Raw genomic sequence first — 17,266 nt, 5'->3', positions numbered from 1 at the left:
GACCCCTGTTCGGTGGCATGGTGCAGGGACAGACTCCTGTCATCTGCTCAGGTTTCCCCTCAGAGCCTGGTCCTTTGCTGGCCACGGATCATGTGACAATTCAGTTGTAACGGTGCCTGCCAAGGTTCCCTTGCTTGAAAGTTGATTTGCAGGAATAGCCTAGAAGGAGGCAGCCCAGGGCGGCCAGCTACTCGGAGACCTCAGGAATCCCAAACCACGTGCTGGGCTTGTGGGGTTGGCGACCCTCCCGTGGGTCTTCGCCCTGAGCGCATCCCCGGGGCTGGGGGTGCTCTGAGCAGCCACGCAGGACGCGTTCCACAAACAGGAAGGCTCTGCCACACCAATAAGGTCCTCCCGCCACCCAACCCTCCTCCCACACCCCGCCAGGGCAGTGTCCAAGCTGGAGTCTGAGCCCAGACTCCTCTAATCCAAAGGCCCAAGATTTTCCACCACATGGCACAACCACACAGGCAGTGCTGGCGGCCAGGGGAGGGGTGTGGCATGGGAGTAAACTTGGACAAAGCCAGCGCCTACAACACCAGCAGCCTGAATGGACACAGGTTCGTGTCCCAACTGCTCCACTTCTCATCCAACTCTGCTTATTTTCTGGGAAAGCAGCAGAGGATGAGCCCCTAATCCCGTGTGGGAGGCCTAAGCAGCCCAAGGCTGCCAGCTTCCACCTGGACCAACACTAACTATTGCAGTTATCTGGAAGTGAACCTGTGTGTATCTCTCTCTCTCCTGTGTATGTGTATTCCTCTCTGTGTAACTCCACTGTTCAAAATAAATAATCTTTTTAAAAATCATTGGGCCTGGTGCAATAGCCTGGTGGCTAAAGTTCTCACCTTGCAAGCGCCAGGATCCCATGTGGGTACTGGTTCATGTCCTGGTTACTCCACTTCCCATCCAGCTCCATGCTTATGGCCTAGGAGAGTAGTCAAGGATAACCCAAAGCCTTGGGACCCTGCAGCTGCGTGGGAGACCTGGAGGAAGCTCCTGGCTCGTGGCTTTGGATTGGCTCAGCTGTGGCCATTGTGGCCACTTGGGGAGTGAACCAGAGGATGGAAGAGCTTTCTCTTTGTCTCTCCTTTTCTGTATAGATTTGACTTTCCAATAAAAATAAATAAATATATCTTTTTAAAGATTTATTCATTTTATTATAGCCAGATATACAGAGAGGAGGAGAGACAGAGAGGAAGATCTTTCGTCCGATGTTTCACTCCCCAAGTGAGCCGCAACGGGCCGGTGCGCGCCGATCCGAAGCCGGGAACCTGGAACCTCTTCCGGGTCTCCCACGCGGGTGCAGGGTCCCAAGGCTTTGGGCCGTCCTCAACTGCTTTCCCAGGCCGCAAGCAGGGAGCTGGATGGGAAGTGGAGCTGCCGGGATTAGAACCGGCGCCCATATGGGATCCCGGGGCTTTCAAGGCGAGGACTTTAGCCGCTAGGCCACGCCGCCGGGCCCAAATAAATATTAGCAAAATTAATAATAAGCAGAGCGTGGACGCTCTGAAAACCAGCCTGAGCACAGGCCTGGGGACCTCCAGGAAGGAAGCGGGGAATAAAGAAGGGCAGCGCCGCCCTGTTCCTCGACAGCCACCTGTTCCCTCCCCCTGCACAGAGCGGCTGGCTCTGCCTTTGTCTGTGTGTGTGTGTGTGTGGGTGTGGCGGGGGGAGCTGTCTCCATCTTTTGTGTCTTGTGAACACGTCTTCCTTGCCCTGCTCTCCCTCCGCGTTCCTTTTTGTAGCTAATACTCCCACGGGCCTCCCACGGCAGCTCCCAAATGCAGCCGCCCCGAGCGCCTTCTTGTTGACAAAGGCTGGGAGCTGTCTGCACAGGGCTCCCCCTCCAGCTCCCCTCCCCGCCACCCCTCCCCTCGCTGGGGGGAAGGGGAGAGGAAGCAGACAGCACAGTGAGAGGACCCAGCCCCCACCTGCCCACCCCCTCCCGCAGCCCCCTGGGCCAGTCTCAGCTCTGCCTTTCGTCCACTCACCTGCCGTGGCCTTATGCGTCATGGGGCTGGGTGGGGACAGGCGCGGCTTCACCGGCAGGAGCTGAGGGTCAGGCAGAGGTGCTGAGCCTGCACACCCACTCCATGCACAGGCAGTCTTTGAGGGGCACGGGAGAGAGGGGAGGCTTGAAGACCTTAAAGACGAGAACGAGGGGAATGGGCAGTAAACACGAGTGCATTTTCTTCCCGGAGTGTCCGGTCAGCTCAGCGCCTCCAGGAGCCCAGGCAGGTGAGCTGGAGTTTGCACTTCGGAGCACTTGGTTCTCTGGGGTGACCCTGGGACCACCGAGGCCCCACACACTGTCCGGAGGGCTCGGGGGCAACCATCAGGGCCGCAGCGCTGGCTCTGTCACCAGACTCCTGACCTGCAGAAAGTCTCCCATTCCCGCTGTTTTTCTCTTCTGCAGCGTCCTTGCTGGCAACATGGGGGGTAAAGCAGCGCCGTGCTTTTTGGAGGGTCACCATGACACATCTGCATGATACGAGTGCCAGACGCGCTTCTGGCTCCTTTTCAGACGTCCACTCATGAGGCTTAGGTCAGCCTTAGCCCCATCTTACAGATGGGAAAACTGAGCCCCGGAAACGTTAGCAACCTCCCTAAGTGGTGAGGAAAAATGAATCACCGAGACGGCAGATGGCGGAGCGGTGTTCAACCCTGGGCATCCTGGATCACATCTGCTCTCAGAGGGAGCTAATTCCCAAGAGGGCTCTGCCTAGCGGGGGACTCGGGAACACCCCGGGGGAGCACTCCTTGGCCAGGACCAGGCCAGACGTGGGAAGGTGGCCGGACGCTGTAGCCGCTGACCCTGCCTGGGCGCGCACCCTGCCAGCCAGAGGTTCCGGGGGAGAGGGTCCTGCCCCGCCTCTTGCCCAGGCCCGCCTCTCCGAAGCTAGGTGGGCGGAGCGGGGGACGTGTGCGTGTCTCCTCCAGGAATGGGGTGCTGGGCTCTACGCTTCCTTGGATAGGGAACAAACTGCAGCTTTGGCCCCGGCGCTGCTGGGCGCGGGCAGCAGCCGCGCTCGCCGGCGGCCGTGGGAGGAGGAAGAGCGGTGCGGGCAGGCGCGGCGCGCACGGCGAGGTCCAGGGCTTTGTGCGGAGAGACGGCGCCCCGCGGCTCTGCTCGGCCGGCGCGCCTGCAGCGTCCCGGGCAGCGCTCGCCCTGGGCGCGCAGCTGGGTCTTTGCCGGTCCGCACGCGCGCGCGCCGGGCCAGCAACTTTCCCTCTAGGAGCCTGACCTTGATCGCCGCCCTTGTGCGCGACCTAAGGGGCGGCGCAAGGCCACAGGTGTTGCAGAGAGACACGAGAAAGGATGTGAGCCGCCTGGTCGCCTCAAGCCTCCTCTGGGCCCGTCCCTTTGAGGCCAGCCCCAGAGGCCTGGAACGCAGCTTCTAGTCGTGGCCAAATCCATTTTCTGGAGGGTCAAGTTGAGGCTCAGACAGGCTCTGACTCCAACAAACAGAACACCATCCCACCCACCCCCGTCTGCGGTGAAACTGCAGACTCTCTGGGGGCCCCGACCTGCGCCTGCCCGAGCGCCCAGTTCCCGTCTAAGGGTGACAGCAGCCCCCGCCCGACCCTCTCCCCGCCCCTGGGGGCGGGGGGGCGCCGGGAGACGCTACCAGGAGACTGAGAACCACCCTCCGCCCCCCACCCCAGCTTGCAGAGACGCCTCGCCCCTGCTCGCAGCTGAGTCAGAGCCGACCCGGCGCTCGCCCGTCATCCTCCGAGGGGTGGGCGGGCTGTGCGCGGCGGCCCCTGGGGCGGGGTAGGAAGGCGGCAGCCTCCAGCTCCCCCACCGGGGTGCCCTGGGGTGGGGTACGTGTAGCGGGGGTATCCCTCGGCAGGCGGCCTGTCCCTTTAAGGAGGCGGCCCTGCCTGGGTGTGCCCCGTCTCCATGGTTACCCCGGTGCGGACGGCGGCGGGCGCGGGAGGGAAGGAGGCTGCCGCTGTTCCCCGACAGACGGAGGACGCTGCGGGGACCCGGCGCCGAGCGCAGCCCGAGCGGGAGCAGACCCGCAACGCAGACGCCAACTGCGGCGGGGAGCGGAGTGGGGGTGCCCGGAGCGCCGCGGCCGCGGAGCCTGGAGCCCCGGCTTTGAGGGGGCCATGCCCGGGGCCCCGACGGCGCGGACGACCCCCAGCGCACCCGCGGCTGGCGGGGCCTTCAAGTCCGCGCCGGGCTCTGAGCTTCGACGGCTGCGCTAGGGGTTGCGGGGCCCGGCGGGGGGCGGCCGAGCTGGGCGCCCTCCCCCGGCGCTGAGTCCCCGCGCCCCGGAGGGATGGGGCAGGCGGCCGTGGCAGCCTAAGATGCCGGCCATGCGGGGGCTCCTGGCGCCGCAGAACACCTTCTTGGACACCATCGCCACGCGCTTCGACGGCACGCGTGAGTGTGACCCCTGATCCCCCGCTGGCAGACGAGCTGGGCCCCTCCTGCTTGTCACTGGGGTCCGGGTCGCTGCGTTTCCGGGAGAGGGGGGGGCTCGCCAAGTCTGACCTAGCAGGCTCCCACGTGGCTGCCCTTCGACCGGTGAGTGGAGTGCAGCCGGGAGCAGTGCTGCGGGCAGCCAGAGAGTCTGCAAGGGAGGTGGAGCGTGTAGGTGCCCGCGCCCCTCTTTGCTGCTTCCCCCCTGCCCTGGAAGCTGCCTGGGGACGCCCAGCAGCCCCGGGGAAGTTCTGGCTCCTGCGTTGGAGGTGGGGGTCAGCTCTGAGCTGGAGGACAAGTGCTAGAGCCCCTTCCCCTCCTCCCCCACGCACCGCCCCCCTGGGGAGGGGGGTGTTCCCAACTCTTGGAACAGACAGGCCCTGCACTGACTGGGTTCCGCAAAGAGGCCCGGAGCCTGCGAGCCCTTCTCCAGCCTCCTCCATCTGCTTTGTCAGCGTGCTTGGCTCAGCAGTCTGCTGATTAAGCGCCCCCCCCCCAGCCTCCATTCCTCACGCCCCCATTCCTTATCACATTCACTGCTTCCTGAGCAGGTCCAGCGCCCCCAGGGCTGCCGGACCACTTGCTTCCCCTGCAGGGTGGGCGTCCCTGGGAGGCACCCACAGCCTACCTGAGCACCTGGCTGAGTGGGCAAGCCTGGCAGGGGTGCAGGTGGGATGGAGGTGGGCCTCGCACCAGTTGTGCCATGCCCCTCTGGGCATCCCCATGCCCACCCAGGAGGGCTCAGGAGCCATCCAAGGCCATGTTGAGTTCCCACGTTGCACAGGATGCCAGGTGCAGGACCACCCCCTGTCCCAGGCTCACACAACCTCCCTCCTACTCACCTTCCTGGCCGGGGCTGGGTCACAGGCATCTGGGAGAGGAGGGCCAGTGGCCGGGCACCCCTCTGACAGGCGGGCGCTCTCCTGCAGACAGTAACTTTGTGCTGGGCAATGCCCAGGTGGCGGGGCTGTTCCCCGTGGTCTACTGCTCCGATGGCTTCTGCGACCTCACGGGCTTCTCCCGGGCCGAGGTCATGCAGCGGGGCTGCGCCTGCTCCTTCCTCTACGGGCCGGACACCAGCGAGCTGGTCCGCCAGCAGATCCGCAAGGCCCTGGACGAACACAAAGAGTTCAAGGGCGAGCTGATCCTGTACCGGAAGAGCGGTGAGGGCCACTGGGCTAGCTGCCCTCCCTCCACCTTCCCACCCCGTGGGCACCAGCTCCCCATCTCACCCTGCTTGCTCCTCCAGTCCGTACCCTGCCCGCTCCTTTGGCCCAGGACCCCTCACTCCTGCCCTCCCCCCAGCCTCAGATGCACAGCAGGGCACACGTCTGGGGGTCCTGTCTGCTCTCCCCCGGCCCTCCCACCCTGGTCCCTCAAGCCTCAGCCTCAGGGGGAAGTGAATTGCTGCAGGTTCCGCTTGTGAAGACACCCGGAGTGGGGGGCAGCTGAGTCTGTCTTTGTGCCCAGGGCTCCCATTCTGGTGTCTCCTGGACGTGATACCCATAAAGAATGAGAAAGGGGAGGTGGCCCTCTTCCTGGTCTCCCACAAAGACATCAGCGACACCAAGACCCGAGGCGGCCCTGACAACTGGAAGGAGACAGGTGGGTATCCACAGGCTGTCGTGGCCAGGCCGCTGGCCTGTGTTAATCCCCCTGCCCACCTGCCAACTGATGCTGGGGGAGAGGTGTGTGCTGGCCCCACCTCTAAAGGCCCAGTGCAGATATCTTTAGCTAGACCAGGTGAAACCCAGAGGGATTGAGTTTGCTAAGACCCTGGAAGCGGGCCCACTCAACACCTGCTGGTTGAGCTCAACCCCGCCTGGCTCCCCGGCCAGCTGGCACACCGCCAGACCAGCCCTGGTCTGAGTCCCTACAAGTCCTTCCAGGCCTGGGGCAGCCTGAGGTGGGTTATAAGTGAGCTGTTATAAGTGGGGGGGACTCTCCTCCTCCATGCCCCCACCCCAGTCCTACATTTACCTCTTCATGATGTCAAGCTTCAACATCACACCCCACTCCTACTGCACCCAGACCTCGGGCCCTTCAGAGCCCCACACCTGCCCAGAGGACCCCCTGTGCTCTCTTGCTTCCCCTGGAGACGGTTCCTGTGGCCTCGCTGAGCCCATACCACCTGGAAGCAGGGCCTGGGAGTGGTGTCTTTAAGCAAATGGCCCCCGAAGTGAGGAACGCCTAAAATCCCAGCTCTCCCCAGAATAAGCAAGTGATGAGTGAGCCAGACCCGCCCTTGGGCTTACAATCAGTGTCAGGTGCTCCTGCATCTTTGTTTAAACAAATATTTATTTATTTACTTACTTAAGAGTTCTGCCCCTTCCCGATGACAGCTCAATTACCTAATCCTCCCCTTGCCAGCACCAGGATCCCTTATGGCCACCGGTTGGTGTCCCGGCTGCTCCACTTCCCATCCAGCTCCCTGCTTGTGGTCTGGGAAGGCAGTTGAAGATGAACCAAGGACTTGGGAACCTGTACCTGTCTGGGAGACCCAGAAGAAGCTCCTGGCTCCTGGCTTCGGATTGGCTCAGCTCTGGCTGTTGCAGCCACTTGGGGAGTGAACCAGCAGATGGAAGATCTTTGTCTGTCTCTCCCTCTCTTTGTAAATCTGCCTTTTCAATAAAAATAAATCTTAATTCTAAAAAAAAAGAGTAAAAAGTTTCACAGGGAGATGGAGAAAGATAGGGTGAGGAAAAGAGATCTTCCACCCACTGATTCACTCCCTAAATGGCCACAATGGCCATAGTTGAGCCCATCCAAAGCCAGGAACCAGAAACTTCTTCCACGTGGGTGCAGGGGTCCAAGCCTTTGGGCCATCCTCCTTTACTTTTCCAAGCCCGTTAGTGAAGAGCTGGATGGGATATGGAGCAGCTGGGATTCAAAGTGGCACACATATGCAGTGCTGCAGGTAGTGGCTTACCGCGCTGTGCCACAGCACCAGTCCCAACCCTTCGTGTTTTGCAGGTGGTGGCCGCCGCCGCTATGGCCGGGCAGGGTCTAAAGGCTTTAATGCTAACCGGCGGAGAAGCCGGGCCGTGCTCTACCACCTGTCTGGGCACCTGCAGAAGCAACCCAAGGGCAAACATAAGCTCAACAAGGTAGATGGTGCAGGCATGTGGGTGTGCCCGGGTGTGGGAGCAGGCAGAGCAGGGGAGTGGGGACACTACACCCAGAATGCCCAGGGAGCCCCGCTCAGGGTGCATGTTGGGGCTGGGACAACAGGAGGCAATTTCCTGCGTCTGACCCAGACAGGCGAGCCTTGGCTCTTGGTGTCAAGTGCGCCCCATTCCATCCTCGCTCTGCCCCTCACCAGCTGGTGCCCTCAGGGAAGGGGTCTCTGCTGCTGTCTTCTGATCTGTAAAGTGGGCCCATGCTGCCTGGCCAGAGGCTGCTGGGATGAAGCTAAGGGCGATGACTGCCCTTGTGTGTGTGGCTGGGGGCGCTGAGCGAAAGCCCACCTCAGCCTGTGCCTTCCCCAGGGGGTGTTTGGTGAGAAACCAAACCTGCCCGAGTACAAAGTGGCCGCCATCAGGAAGTCGCCCTTCATCCTGCTGCACTGCGGGGCTCTGAGGGCCACGTGGGATGGCTTCATCCTGCTGGCCACGCTCTACGTGGCGGTCACTGTGCCCTACAGCGTGTGCGTGAGCACGGCGCGGGAGCCCAGCGCCGCCCGCGGCCCACCCAGCGTCTGCGACCTGGCGGTGGAGGTGCTCTTCATCCTGGGTATGTGTGCCTGTGCGCCGTCCACCCACCCTGTGCTGCGCGCCCTCTGTCCCCGTGCAAGCTTGGAAGTCAGACCCAAGCCCCGGCTGACCCCGAGCCCCCGCATCTCCCTCCTCAAGACGGGTGTAAGGGTGTGCGGCTGCCGGTGAGGACTACCTCAGACGATGTGCACCGAGGGCATGGGGCAGCGCCAAGCTCAGGGCAGGTGCCCACCAAGAGTGTCCTCCCTCCCGGCCCCCACTGACTCCCTCGGGGGCTCCTCCTCGCAGACATCGTGTTGAATTTCCGCACCACGTTCGTGTCCAAGTCAGGCCAGGTCGTGTTCGCCCCCAAGTCCATCTGCCTCCATTACGTCACCACCTGGTTCCTGCTGGACGTCATCGCGGCGCTGCCCTTCGACCTGCTCCACGCGTTCAAGGTCAACGTGGTCCGTGCAGCTGGGCTGGGTGGGGGGCCCGGGGCGGGCCGGCGGGGTGGAGCCGGCCCAGCCTCGGCGTGACCTCCCTGCTGCCTCGGCTTCCTCAGTACGTCGGGGCGCACCTGCTGAAGACCGTGCGGCTGCTGCGGCTGCTGCGGCTGCTCCCGCGGCTGGACCGCTACTCGCAGTACAGCGCCGTGGTGCTGACGCTGCTCATGGCCGTGTTCGCCCTGCTGGCCCACTGGGTGGCCTGCGTCTGGTTCTACATCGGCCAGCAGGAGATTGAGAACAGTGAAGCGGAGTTGCCCGAGATCGGTACTGGGGTCCTGGGGGACAGGGGAGGGGGCTGTGCTGTGCCCCAGCGAGTGTGTGCCAATGGTTACCCTCCCTACGTGGACGGCCTCCTGGTCCAGCCTGCCCACACTGCCTGTGGCGCCCACTCCCTCGAATATCCCTCACCCTCCTTATACCCAGCCAGGACGCCTTAGCTGGAGCTCCCATTGCTGCGCCACCCACCTGTCACCTCACTCTCCCAGGACCCTCCAGTAGCCATGCCCGTATGCTCGGTGGCCACAGCCTCTCCCACCTGCCCTTGGATACTTCAGTCCTGATGGGGAGGTGGAGGGGTGTGTGTCCCCACCTCTGCCCACAGATTGCACTCACCTGCTTGGGGACACACACTGTGGTGGCGAGCCCTTCCCTCCCCTCTGCTGGCCTGACCTCTGCTGTGTCTTCACTTCCTGTCCTCAGCTCCTGTCCTTTCTCTCGGGTCCCCACCACCTCATCCTGCCTGCACTCCCTACTTCTTAGTGCTCCTTGGTGAGGTTGCAAGGGGTCCAGCCCTGCCTGGAAATCCCACTCTGGGCACTCCCTTGGGGTGACAAGGCTGCCGTGTGTGGCCTGCCGCTTAGAAGGAGACCCGTGTGTGTGTGTGTGTGAGCTGTGTGTGTCTGTCCCTGACTGCTGCAGCTCACACAGGCCCCACCGTGGTGGGACCAGAAGTGCTGCCTCCCCCGCCACCTCTGTCCCCTGCCATGGGGGCTGCTCCCGGCCGGGCTACAGGCCCCTCTGCAGTTGGCATGGGAGAGTTGGCGGGGCTCTGCTAGCTCTTTAACAGACATACACATGTGGGTGTCCTGCCACCTTGACCCGTGAGTTCAGGGTGGCCTCTGTGCTTGGGCTAGCATTCAAGTGGTTTTCATTCTCCCCACCATCACTCTCCCTCCCCCACTAGGCTGGTGCCAAGATCTGGACCTGCCAAGACCCTCCTCCCTGCAGGCATCTCAAACAGGAGGGCAGCCTCTGTCCACCCCCCAGCCCCTCTCTTTAGAAAGAGCCCCTCTCACTCCTTCACCTTGGATCTGAACTCTACCTGTCCATGGAGTCCAGTCACACAAGTCCCCTCCTCCAGGAAGTCTTCCAGCTCCAGCTCACAGCACTGTGGCCTGGGCCCCTTGGGTGGCAGCTGCCCTGGCGCCCAGCGAGGTCACTGGGCAGGTGAATGGCAGATAACAGGAGGGCTGTGGGCACGGCAGGGACATGCGGCGAGGTGCTGGGAAAACACAGGGTAGGTCTGTGTGCCCAGCAGGAGGGCGAGGGAGGCAGGCAGAGCCATATTCGCATGGGTACCCACGGTCACCAGCCCACGCTCACCACCTCCTCAGGGCCCTCAGCTCCGCCAGGACACTACGACACCCCAGAACTCCCACAAGGCTCTAGCTAGGCTCAGAATGACTCTCAGCAACCATGAGCTCATGAAAGACCCTCTGGCCCAGTCCTGCCTCCTGCCCAGTCCTGCCTCCTGCCCAGGCCAAGCGGAGGATGTGGGATTGCTGGAGGCACCGGGGCTCATTCGACCTCCACCTGGTGGCCCAACCTTGCCTGCACAGGTGCACGCACCTGCCAGCCTGTGTCCACTCTGTACTCAACCTGAGCTCTAGTGTCTGTCAGTGTGCCCACCCTCCCAAGTGGCATGCAAGCCCCGCATGCACCTGCCTGTCCCCCACGTGTGCAGAGGCTCCTCAGGAGGGCCTGGCTGCAGCTCCAGTCAAGGTGCTCACTCATGGGTCCTCATCTCCCCAAGAAGTGGGGCAGCTGTGCCACCTCAAGCAGGGGACACATGTCCACGTGATTCGGGGTGGCTTGTAGGGAGGGGTGAAGCTGTAAAAGGGGGAGTCGGTGTAGGCTTCTGGACTTGGGCTGGTAGAAGAGGGAAGGAGAGGGCCTCTGTGTCAGACTTGGGAACCGAACCTTTGTCACCCACCACTAGCTGGCTACCGATGTGGCTGGCTGCAGCCTCAGGTTCCCCAGGAGTCCTCCACGCTCCTTCTGTCGGGGGTCCCTGGGCTAGGAAGCAGGTGCTGGGCTGACCAAGGAGGGGCAGGGGCAGGCAGTTCTGGGCTGGGGGGGGGGCGTGCGTGGCTTGTCCCGCACCTCTGCCTGCTCAGGCTGCCTTCTGCTCTTTCCAGGCTGGCTGCAGGAGCTGGCCCGCCGCCTGGAGACGCCCTACTACCTGGTAGGCCGGTCGCCCGCAGGCAGGAACGGCTCTGGGCCAAATGACAATTGCAGCAGCAGCCCAGGCGAGGCCAATGGGACGGGGTTGGAGCTCCTGGGTGGCCCTTCACTGCGCAGCGCCTACATCACCTCGCTCTACTTCGCACTCAGCAGCCTCACCAGCGTGGGCTTCGGCAACGTGTCCGCCAACACGGACACGGAGAAGATCTTTTCCATCTGCACCATGCTTATCGGCGGTGAGACCCGGCAGGGCCCCAGCTCGTCCGGCGTTGGGGGGAAAGCCGCGGGCAGCCAGGTCGGTGCTGGGGCGGGCCTGCAGGTGTGACCGGCTCGTGCCGCCTCCTCCAGCCCTGATGCACGCAGTGGTGTTTGGCAACGTGACGGCCATCATCCAGCGCATGTACGCCCGCCGCTTCCTCTACCACAGCCGCACCCGTGACCTGCGAGACTATATCCGCACGCACCGCATCCCCAAGCCCCTCAAACAGCGCATGCTCGAGTGCTTCCAGGCCACCTGGGCAGCGAACAACGGCATAGACACGGCCGAGGTGCGCGGGCCTTTCAGAGGGCTTGGGGCCTTCCTGCCCAGCCCCGGGTTTGCGTGGAGATGGGCTGTTTCAGCGAATTTTTTTTGCGGGGGAAGGGAGGCTGGAGAGCGAGCTCCTGCTGGGCCCGTCTGAGGCCTGGAGGGAAAAGCTGGGCTGTGCCAAGCCGGGAAGGCGGCGGGGTGGCTGGAGCGCGCCCCCAGCCCTCTCCACCGGCTCTGCTCACCCTCTTCCCCCGCCGCAGCTGCTGCAGAGCCTCCCGGACGAGCTGCGCGCAGACATAGCCATGCACCTGCACAAGGAGGTCCTGCAGCTGCCGCTGTTCGAGGCCGCCAGCCGCGGCTGCCTGCGGGCCCTGTCGCTGGCCCTACGGCCCGCCTTCTGTACACCGGGCGAGTACCTCATCCACCAGGGTGACGCCCTCCAGGCCCTCTACTTCGTGTGCTCCGGCTCCATGGAGGTGCTCAAGGGCGGCACGGTGCTTGCCATCCTAGGTTCGTGAGGATTGGGGAGAGGGCACAGGGACCCATGAGTGCGCCTGGGAGAGACACCCAGGCCCCCCATCTGCAAAGTCCCCAGGGGCTGCTCAGTGAGCACAAGCTGGGCAGTCTTGCAAGCTGGGTAGTCTTGCCATGTCCCGGCGATGGACAGAGTGAGGGAATGGGGAGGGCAGAAAGTCAGACGGCACACATGCAAATGCCAGGGCCCCCATCTGCAGAGCCATAAGGCAGGGCTGAGCAGAAGCCGGATTTGTGGCCTGATCCCCCGCTGAGCTTGTGGGAACAGCACCCACAGTGCATGCACTTCATGACTTGGTACAAGGAAGGGGCGAAGGTGAGGACTCAGCCCCCGGGAGAGGGCGAGGGGTGCCCCTGTGGGGCGGACCCAGGCATGGCACACCTGCCACATCTGGTCCAGCCCTCCCAGCTGGCCAGGGGGCAGAGGAGGAGACAGAGGCTGAGGTCAGGGAGCTTTAAGAACAACGGGCACTGGCCGCCTGGGTGGGTGGGTGGGGTGTCTGCTGGTCCCCATCATGTGCTTCGGGAAGGGGTCGCAGGACGCTGTCCCGGAACTTCAGGAGAATGTAGTCAAGCTCTGTGGGGCTCGGGCTGCCTCTGTAAGGTGCCATGGGCTGTGACAGGTGACAGGTGGTCAGGAATGCTGGGATTTGGAGGGACAGTGCAGAGTTACACTGAGGCAGAGAAGCGCTTGTGGATTCAACATGGAAATACCTGCAGCCCGCAGGCACTGAGGCTTGAAGCCGACCTGGCAGCCCTCTGAGGCAGAGGCACATGGTGGCATTGTGGTGCCCATCCCCAGGCAGCTGCTGTGTGTCCAGTCTTGCTCCATGCAGGAGGAAGCAGCAGATACCATGGGGTCCTTGGCAGCTGAGTCCAGCCTTTCGGCCTCCCCATGGTTCCCACCAGGTCCCAGCAAACACGGATGTTTCCCCCAAGTTGCCTGGTGATCCCAGAGAGGGCGTGGAGAACTGAAAGGATCAGAAAGGTGGAGAGAGGATTTTGATCCCTTCATGGTGGCTAGCTGGGAGCAAGACTGCAAGGCAGTTTTGGAGCAGAGTTCTTTAGCCTGGGGCACAGAGGCCATGTGGCCTGAGGGGCATCCAGGCACTCCTGAGGGTGAGGGGAGTATTTCACCCTGGTCCCAGAAGAGCCATGTTCAGTGTTAGTGATTCAGGCCGAGCCACAGAATGGCGGTGTCTGAACCCGGGCCCTTTCCCCCAGAGCATCCCAGCAGCAGGACTTCGGTGCCGGTTGATGCATCCTGTTGCTGCTGCACACAGGTTCCTGGTACGCAGTGTGTCCCCATGGCCTGGTTCCACCTAAGGCTGGCCCAGTGACCCCTGTGCCCATCCTGTGAGGGGCTGTGCCCAGACCCTGGGACCATCCTCCTCGGTGCTGCTCTTGGCTTTGGGGTCACCTGCTGGAAGGAGACAAGAACCTCACACACCTATTTGAGCTGGCCTGAGGGACAGCCAGTGCCTCTGCCACTCCTTCCAGAACGAGCTCCCGATGGCCTGGGCTGGGAAGACAAAATGTACAGATGTGTGGGAACCTCTTCAGAGATCCAAGCTCAAGTCCACTGCCACTTGGAGGCATCCCTGGCTCTGGGTGTGCCGCCCGGCTCAGCACAGGACATTGTCATCCTGTTGAGGCTGCTGGGCAGGATCTAGTGGGAACTCGGGCTTGGAAGGAAAGGGAACGAAAAGGATTTCCTCTTTTTTCCTCCGATTTTTTCCGTCTCTGCCGGGCACTTAAACTACGTGAACTCCCAGGGTGCCTAGACGGAAGTGCCCAGGTCACGGCCTATGTATCTGTCCCACTCCTTCTGGTATCTCAGAGGCAGTGCAGCCAGCACAGGAACACCCTTTGAGGGAGCAAAGAAAGGCCTGTGGACTCCACTAAGCACATCATCTCTGGAGCTGGGAGGCAGTAGGGCTTGGGGCCTGGAGGCCTTTGAACTGCTGGACCAGCTGCACCTTGATGGCCTGTGGGGATTTTAGAGGCCAACTGGGGAGCTTCCCCTGCGCCCCACCAGATGGGTGGGGGGCAGGCAGCAGGGGTAAGGGCCTCGTCCAGCCTGGGGCCCCTGTCCTTGGTTCTGGGGCCAGAGGTCAGGGCTGATGGGCTCTGCTTCTTCTCCCCAGGGAAAGGCGATCTGATTGGCTGTGAGTTGCCGCGACGTGAGCAGGTGGTTAAGGCCAATGCCGATGTGAAGGGGCTCACGTACTGTGTCCTTCAGTGCCTGCAGCTGGCAGGGTTGCATGAGAGCCTCGCACTGTATCCCGAGTTTGCTCCACGCTTCAGCCGCGGCCTCCGAGGGGAGCTCAGCTACAACCTGGGTGCCGGAGGAGGCTCTGCAGAGGTGAGGGTGCTGGGTACACGTACACAGGGGCAGGCTTTGGAGGTGCTGCATGTGAGGCATGGCTTTGGTCTCCAGCCCTGCCCTTCCCGGCGTGCACACATTCATCAGCGGCCCAGCCCTCCCTCGTCCATCCAAAACAGCCAAGTCCTCGGTCAAGGAAGCCAAGTCCACTGGCACTGATGAAGGGTCATGGCGCATGGGGGGTGGGGGCAGCAGCTTCTGGCTTCCCACACTTCTTTGTGGCATAGCTGTACTGTTAGACAAATTCTAAGCCACAGCTACCCATGCTGCAGCTAAATAAAGGGAGGCCAGTCCCGTGTGGCTGAAATTCTGATGGGCAGCAACATACCTCGAGGGCTGTTTCCCAGCCTGCACCCCCGCCGAAGCCCCACTCTACAAGTGTCAACTCTGCCTTTCCATTTCAGCAGGGCTGCTTGTCCCTTCTCAAGGAAGGAGGAGGCTTGGGAGGGCAGGCAAGTGGGGCCTCCCACACTGATCATCTCCAACCACGCCATGCCTGTCCCCAGGTGGACACCAGTTCCCTGAGTGGTGACAACACCCTCATGTCCACGCTGGAGGAGAAGGAGACAGATGGGGAGCAGGGCCCCACAGTCTCCCCGGCGCCTGCCGAGGAGCCCTGCAGTCCCCTGCTGTCCCCTGGCTGCACCTCTGCGTCCTCAGCTGCCAAGCTGCTGTCCCCATGTCAGACGGCACCACGGCCTCGCCTGGGTGGCAGAGGGCGGCCAGGCAGGGCAGGGGCTTCCAAGGAGGAGGCCGGACCCTCTGCTCACCCGCGGACCCTGGAGGGGCTGCGGCTGCCCCCCGTGCCATGGATCGTGCCTCCAGAGCTCAGCCCCAGGTGAGCTCCCAGCCAGGCCCGTTCCACCCATATCAACTTCCAGCCTGCATGGGGCAAGCCTGACTCCTCCGGGAAGCCTTCCATGACTCTGTCCTGCAGCTGTGTGGGCTCCCCTCTGCTCAGGCTGCGCACCCTCAGTGGAGGGATGGCGTGTTAGCATCCTCTCGGGGCCACTCTGGGCTGCAGCAGCTGCTGGCTGTGAACATGGTGCAGTGTCTGTCCACTGACTGCCCTCTTGGGTCTGCAGGGTTGTGGATGGCATTGAGGATGGTTGTGGCTCCTCGGACCAGCCTAAGTTTTCTTTCCGTGTGGGCAAGCCTGGTCCAGAATGCAGCAGCAGCCCTTCCCCAGTGCCAGGTACCTGGGCCAGGGATGGGTGGGTGGGCGGACAGCCCCTCGCTCTGGCACACCTCGGCACCTCTTATCTCAGGCAAGGTGTGTTTAGCGTTAGAGCAGTGCCTGTGTCTGGGGACTGGCTTGGGGTCCCTGCTCTGTCAGCTCCCCCACACGTGTACTTAGCTTCTGTCTTGTGCTTGTTCAATGAGATTGCGTAAACTTAAGCCCTCACCAAAGGGCTATTCTCCAGAGGTCGAAGCCTGGGGAGCCAGAGGCTGGAACTGGGCCCAGGGCAGGGCCTGGGCAGCACAGGTCAGGAGCTTTGAGTATTTGGAGTAGGGGGCAGACTGCGGGCAGCAGCCTTAGGGTCTCCAGGGCGCCAGACATATGAGCAAAGCACGGTGCCTCAGGCCAGGCCACAAGCTGTTACTGAGTCAGGTCCAGTCTGGCAGAGGCCTGGGCCACACTCGCTGGCTGGTAACCCTCTCCTCCCATCCACAGACAGTGGCCTGCTTACTGTCCCCCTTGGGCCCAGCGAGACGAGGAACACAGACACCCTTGACAAGCTCCAGCAGGCGGTGGGTGAAGGGCAAGGCGGGGAGGGCACAGGCAAGGGCAAGGCAGCTGACCCTCCTGCCCTTCCTGCCTGGCTCCCGCCCTGCAGGTGATGGAGCTGTCTGAGCAGGTGCTGCAGATGCGGGAGGGGCTCCAGTCCCTCCGGCAGGCCGTGCAGCTCGTGCTGGCGCCCCCGGGGGAGGCCCAGTGCCCGGCCAGCCCCTCAGGGCTCCTGCGGCCCCTGCGGGTGGACACCGAGCCTGACTCCCACGGCCTGCAGCCCCCGGCTGGCTCTGTCTCCAGCGGAACTTGGCCCCATCCACGAGGAACCTCTCCTCTCCTGGCACCCTGGCCCTGGGGCCCCCCAGCATCTCAGAGTTCCCCCTGGCCTCGAGCCTCTGCCCTCTGGGCCTCCGCCTCTGACTTGGAGCCCCCTGCCTCAGAAGAACTGTGCTCTGAGCCCAGCACCCCAGCCTCACCGCCTCCTCCTGAGGAAGGAGCCAGGACTGGAGCCCCTGAGTGTGTGAGCCAGGCCGAGACCACCAGCACTGGAGAGCCCCCACCGGGGCCAGGGGGTCTGGCCTTGCCCTGGGACCCCCACAACCTAGAGATGGTGCTCATTGGCTGCCATGGCTCTGGCTCGGTGCAGTGGACCCAGGAAGAAGGCACTGGGGTCTGAGTGCCACCTCCGGCCTGTGTGCTGCGCCGTGGCTCAGCACTGCGGGTATAGCAAGGTGGCCAGGGCTCTGCCTGCCAGGCCTGCTTTCTGCCACCCCCAGCCTCAGGATGCCGTGCTGCCCGCTGGCTCAGGGTAGGGAGCTGGACAGTACTATGCTGCAGCACCTAGGCCAGGCTGGGGATCTTTAGGGACCCCCTCCTGGGATCCCCCAGGTCAGGTGGGGGCAGGGGCCTGAAGACAGGGAGGGGTTCTGCCATCCTTGCATGTGCCCCTGCCTCTACCTGTCCCCACATTTTTTTATATTAAAAAAAAA

At 62.9% G+C, this 17,266-nt stretch overlaps 1 protein-coding gene across 2 annotated transcripts; it reads left to right on the top strand.

Annotated features, from left to right (window-relative positions):
* Positions 1-3,919: 3,919 nt before the first annotated feature.
* Positions 3,920-17,259, top strand: KCNH3 (potassium voltage-gated channel subfamily H member 3). Of its 2 annotated transcripts, none has more exons than XM_004598991.2 (15): positions 3,920-4,393; positions 5,362-5,595; positions 5,903-6,037; positions 7,406-7,539; positions 7,921-8,164; positions 8,434-8,591; positions 8,690-8,897; positions 11,051-11,332; positions 11,445-11,644; positions 11,886-12,135; positions 14,307-14,524; positions 15,052-15,383; positions 15,631-15,740; positions 16,221-16,297; positions 16,384-17,259. In XM_004598991.2, the coding sequence occupies exons 1-15, from the start codon at positions 4,318-4,320 to the stop codon at positions 16,951-16,953; spliced, it is 3,228 nt and encodes a 1,075-aa protein (XP_004599048.2). In that variant the 5' UTR covers positions 3,920-4,317; the 3' UTR covers positions 16,954-17,259. The 2 variants fall into 2 exon arrangements, with proteins under 2 accessions (XP_004599048.2, XP_058529377.1); XM_058673394.1 differs by having other exon boundaries at positions 3,921-4,393; positions 5,391-5,595.
* The last annotated feature ends 7 nt before the right edge of the window (positions 17,260-17,266 follow it).

The sequence above is a fragment of the Ochotona princeps genome, chromosome 15, assembly GCF_030435755.1.
Source record: "Ochotona princeps isolate mOchPri1 chromosome 15, mOchPri1.hap1, whole genome shotgun sequence".
Classification (NCBI taxonomy): Eukaryota; Metazoa; Chordata; class Mammalia; order Lagomorpha; family Ochotonidae; genus Ochotona; species Ochotona princeps.
The sequence above is the reverse complement of the archived record's forward strand: the minus strand, read 5'-3'. Positions and strand labels throughout refer to the sequence as shown.

What these genes read in the sequence shown, in the direction of transcription:
- KCNH3 (XM_004598991.2), top strand. Translation starts at nt 4,318, where the DNA reads ATGCCGGCCATGCGGGGGCTCCTGGCGCCGCAGAACACCTTCTTGGAC. An exon ending in CACGCGCTTCGACGGCACGC is followed by an intron (nt 4,394 to 5,361) that starts GTGAGTGTGACC and finishes GCTCTCCTGCAG; the next exon opens with ACAGTAACTTTGTGCTGGGC. An exon ending in CCTCCAGAGCTCAGCCCCAG is followed by an intron (nt 15,384 to 15,630) that starts GTGAGCTCCCAG and finishes TTGGGTCTGCAG; the next exon opens with GGTTGTGGATGGCATTGAGG.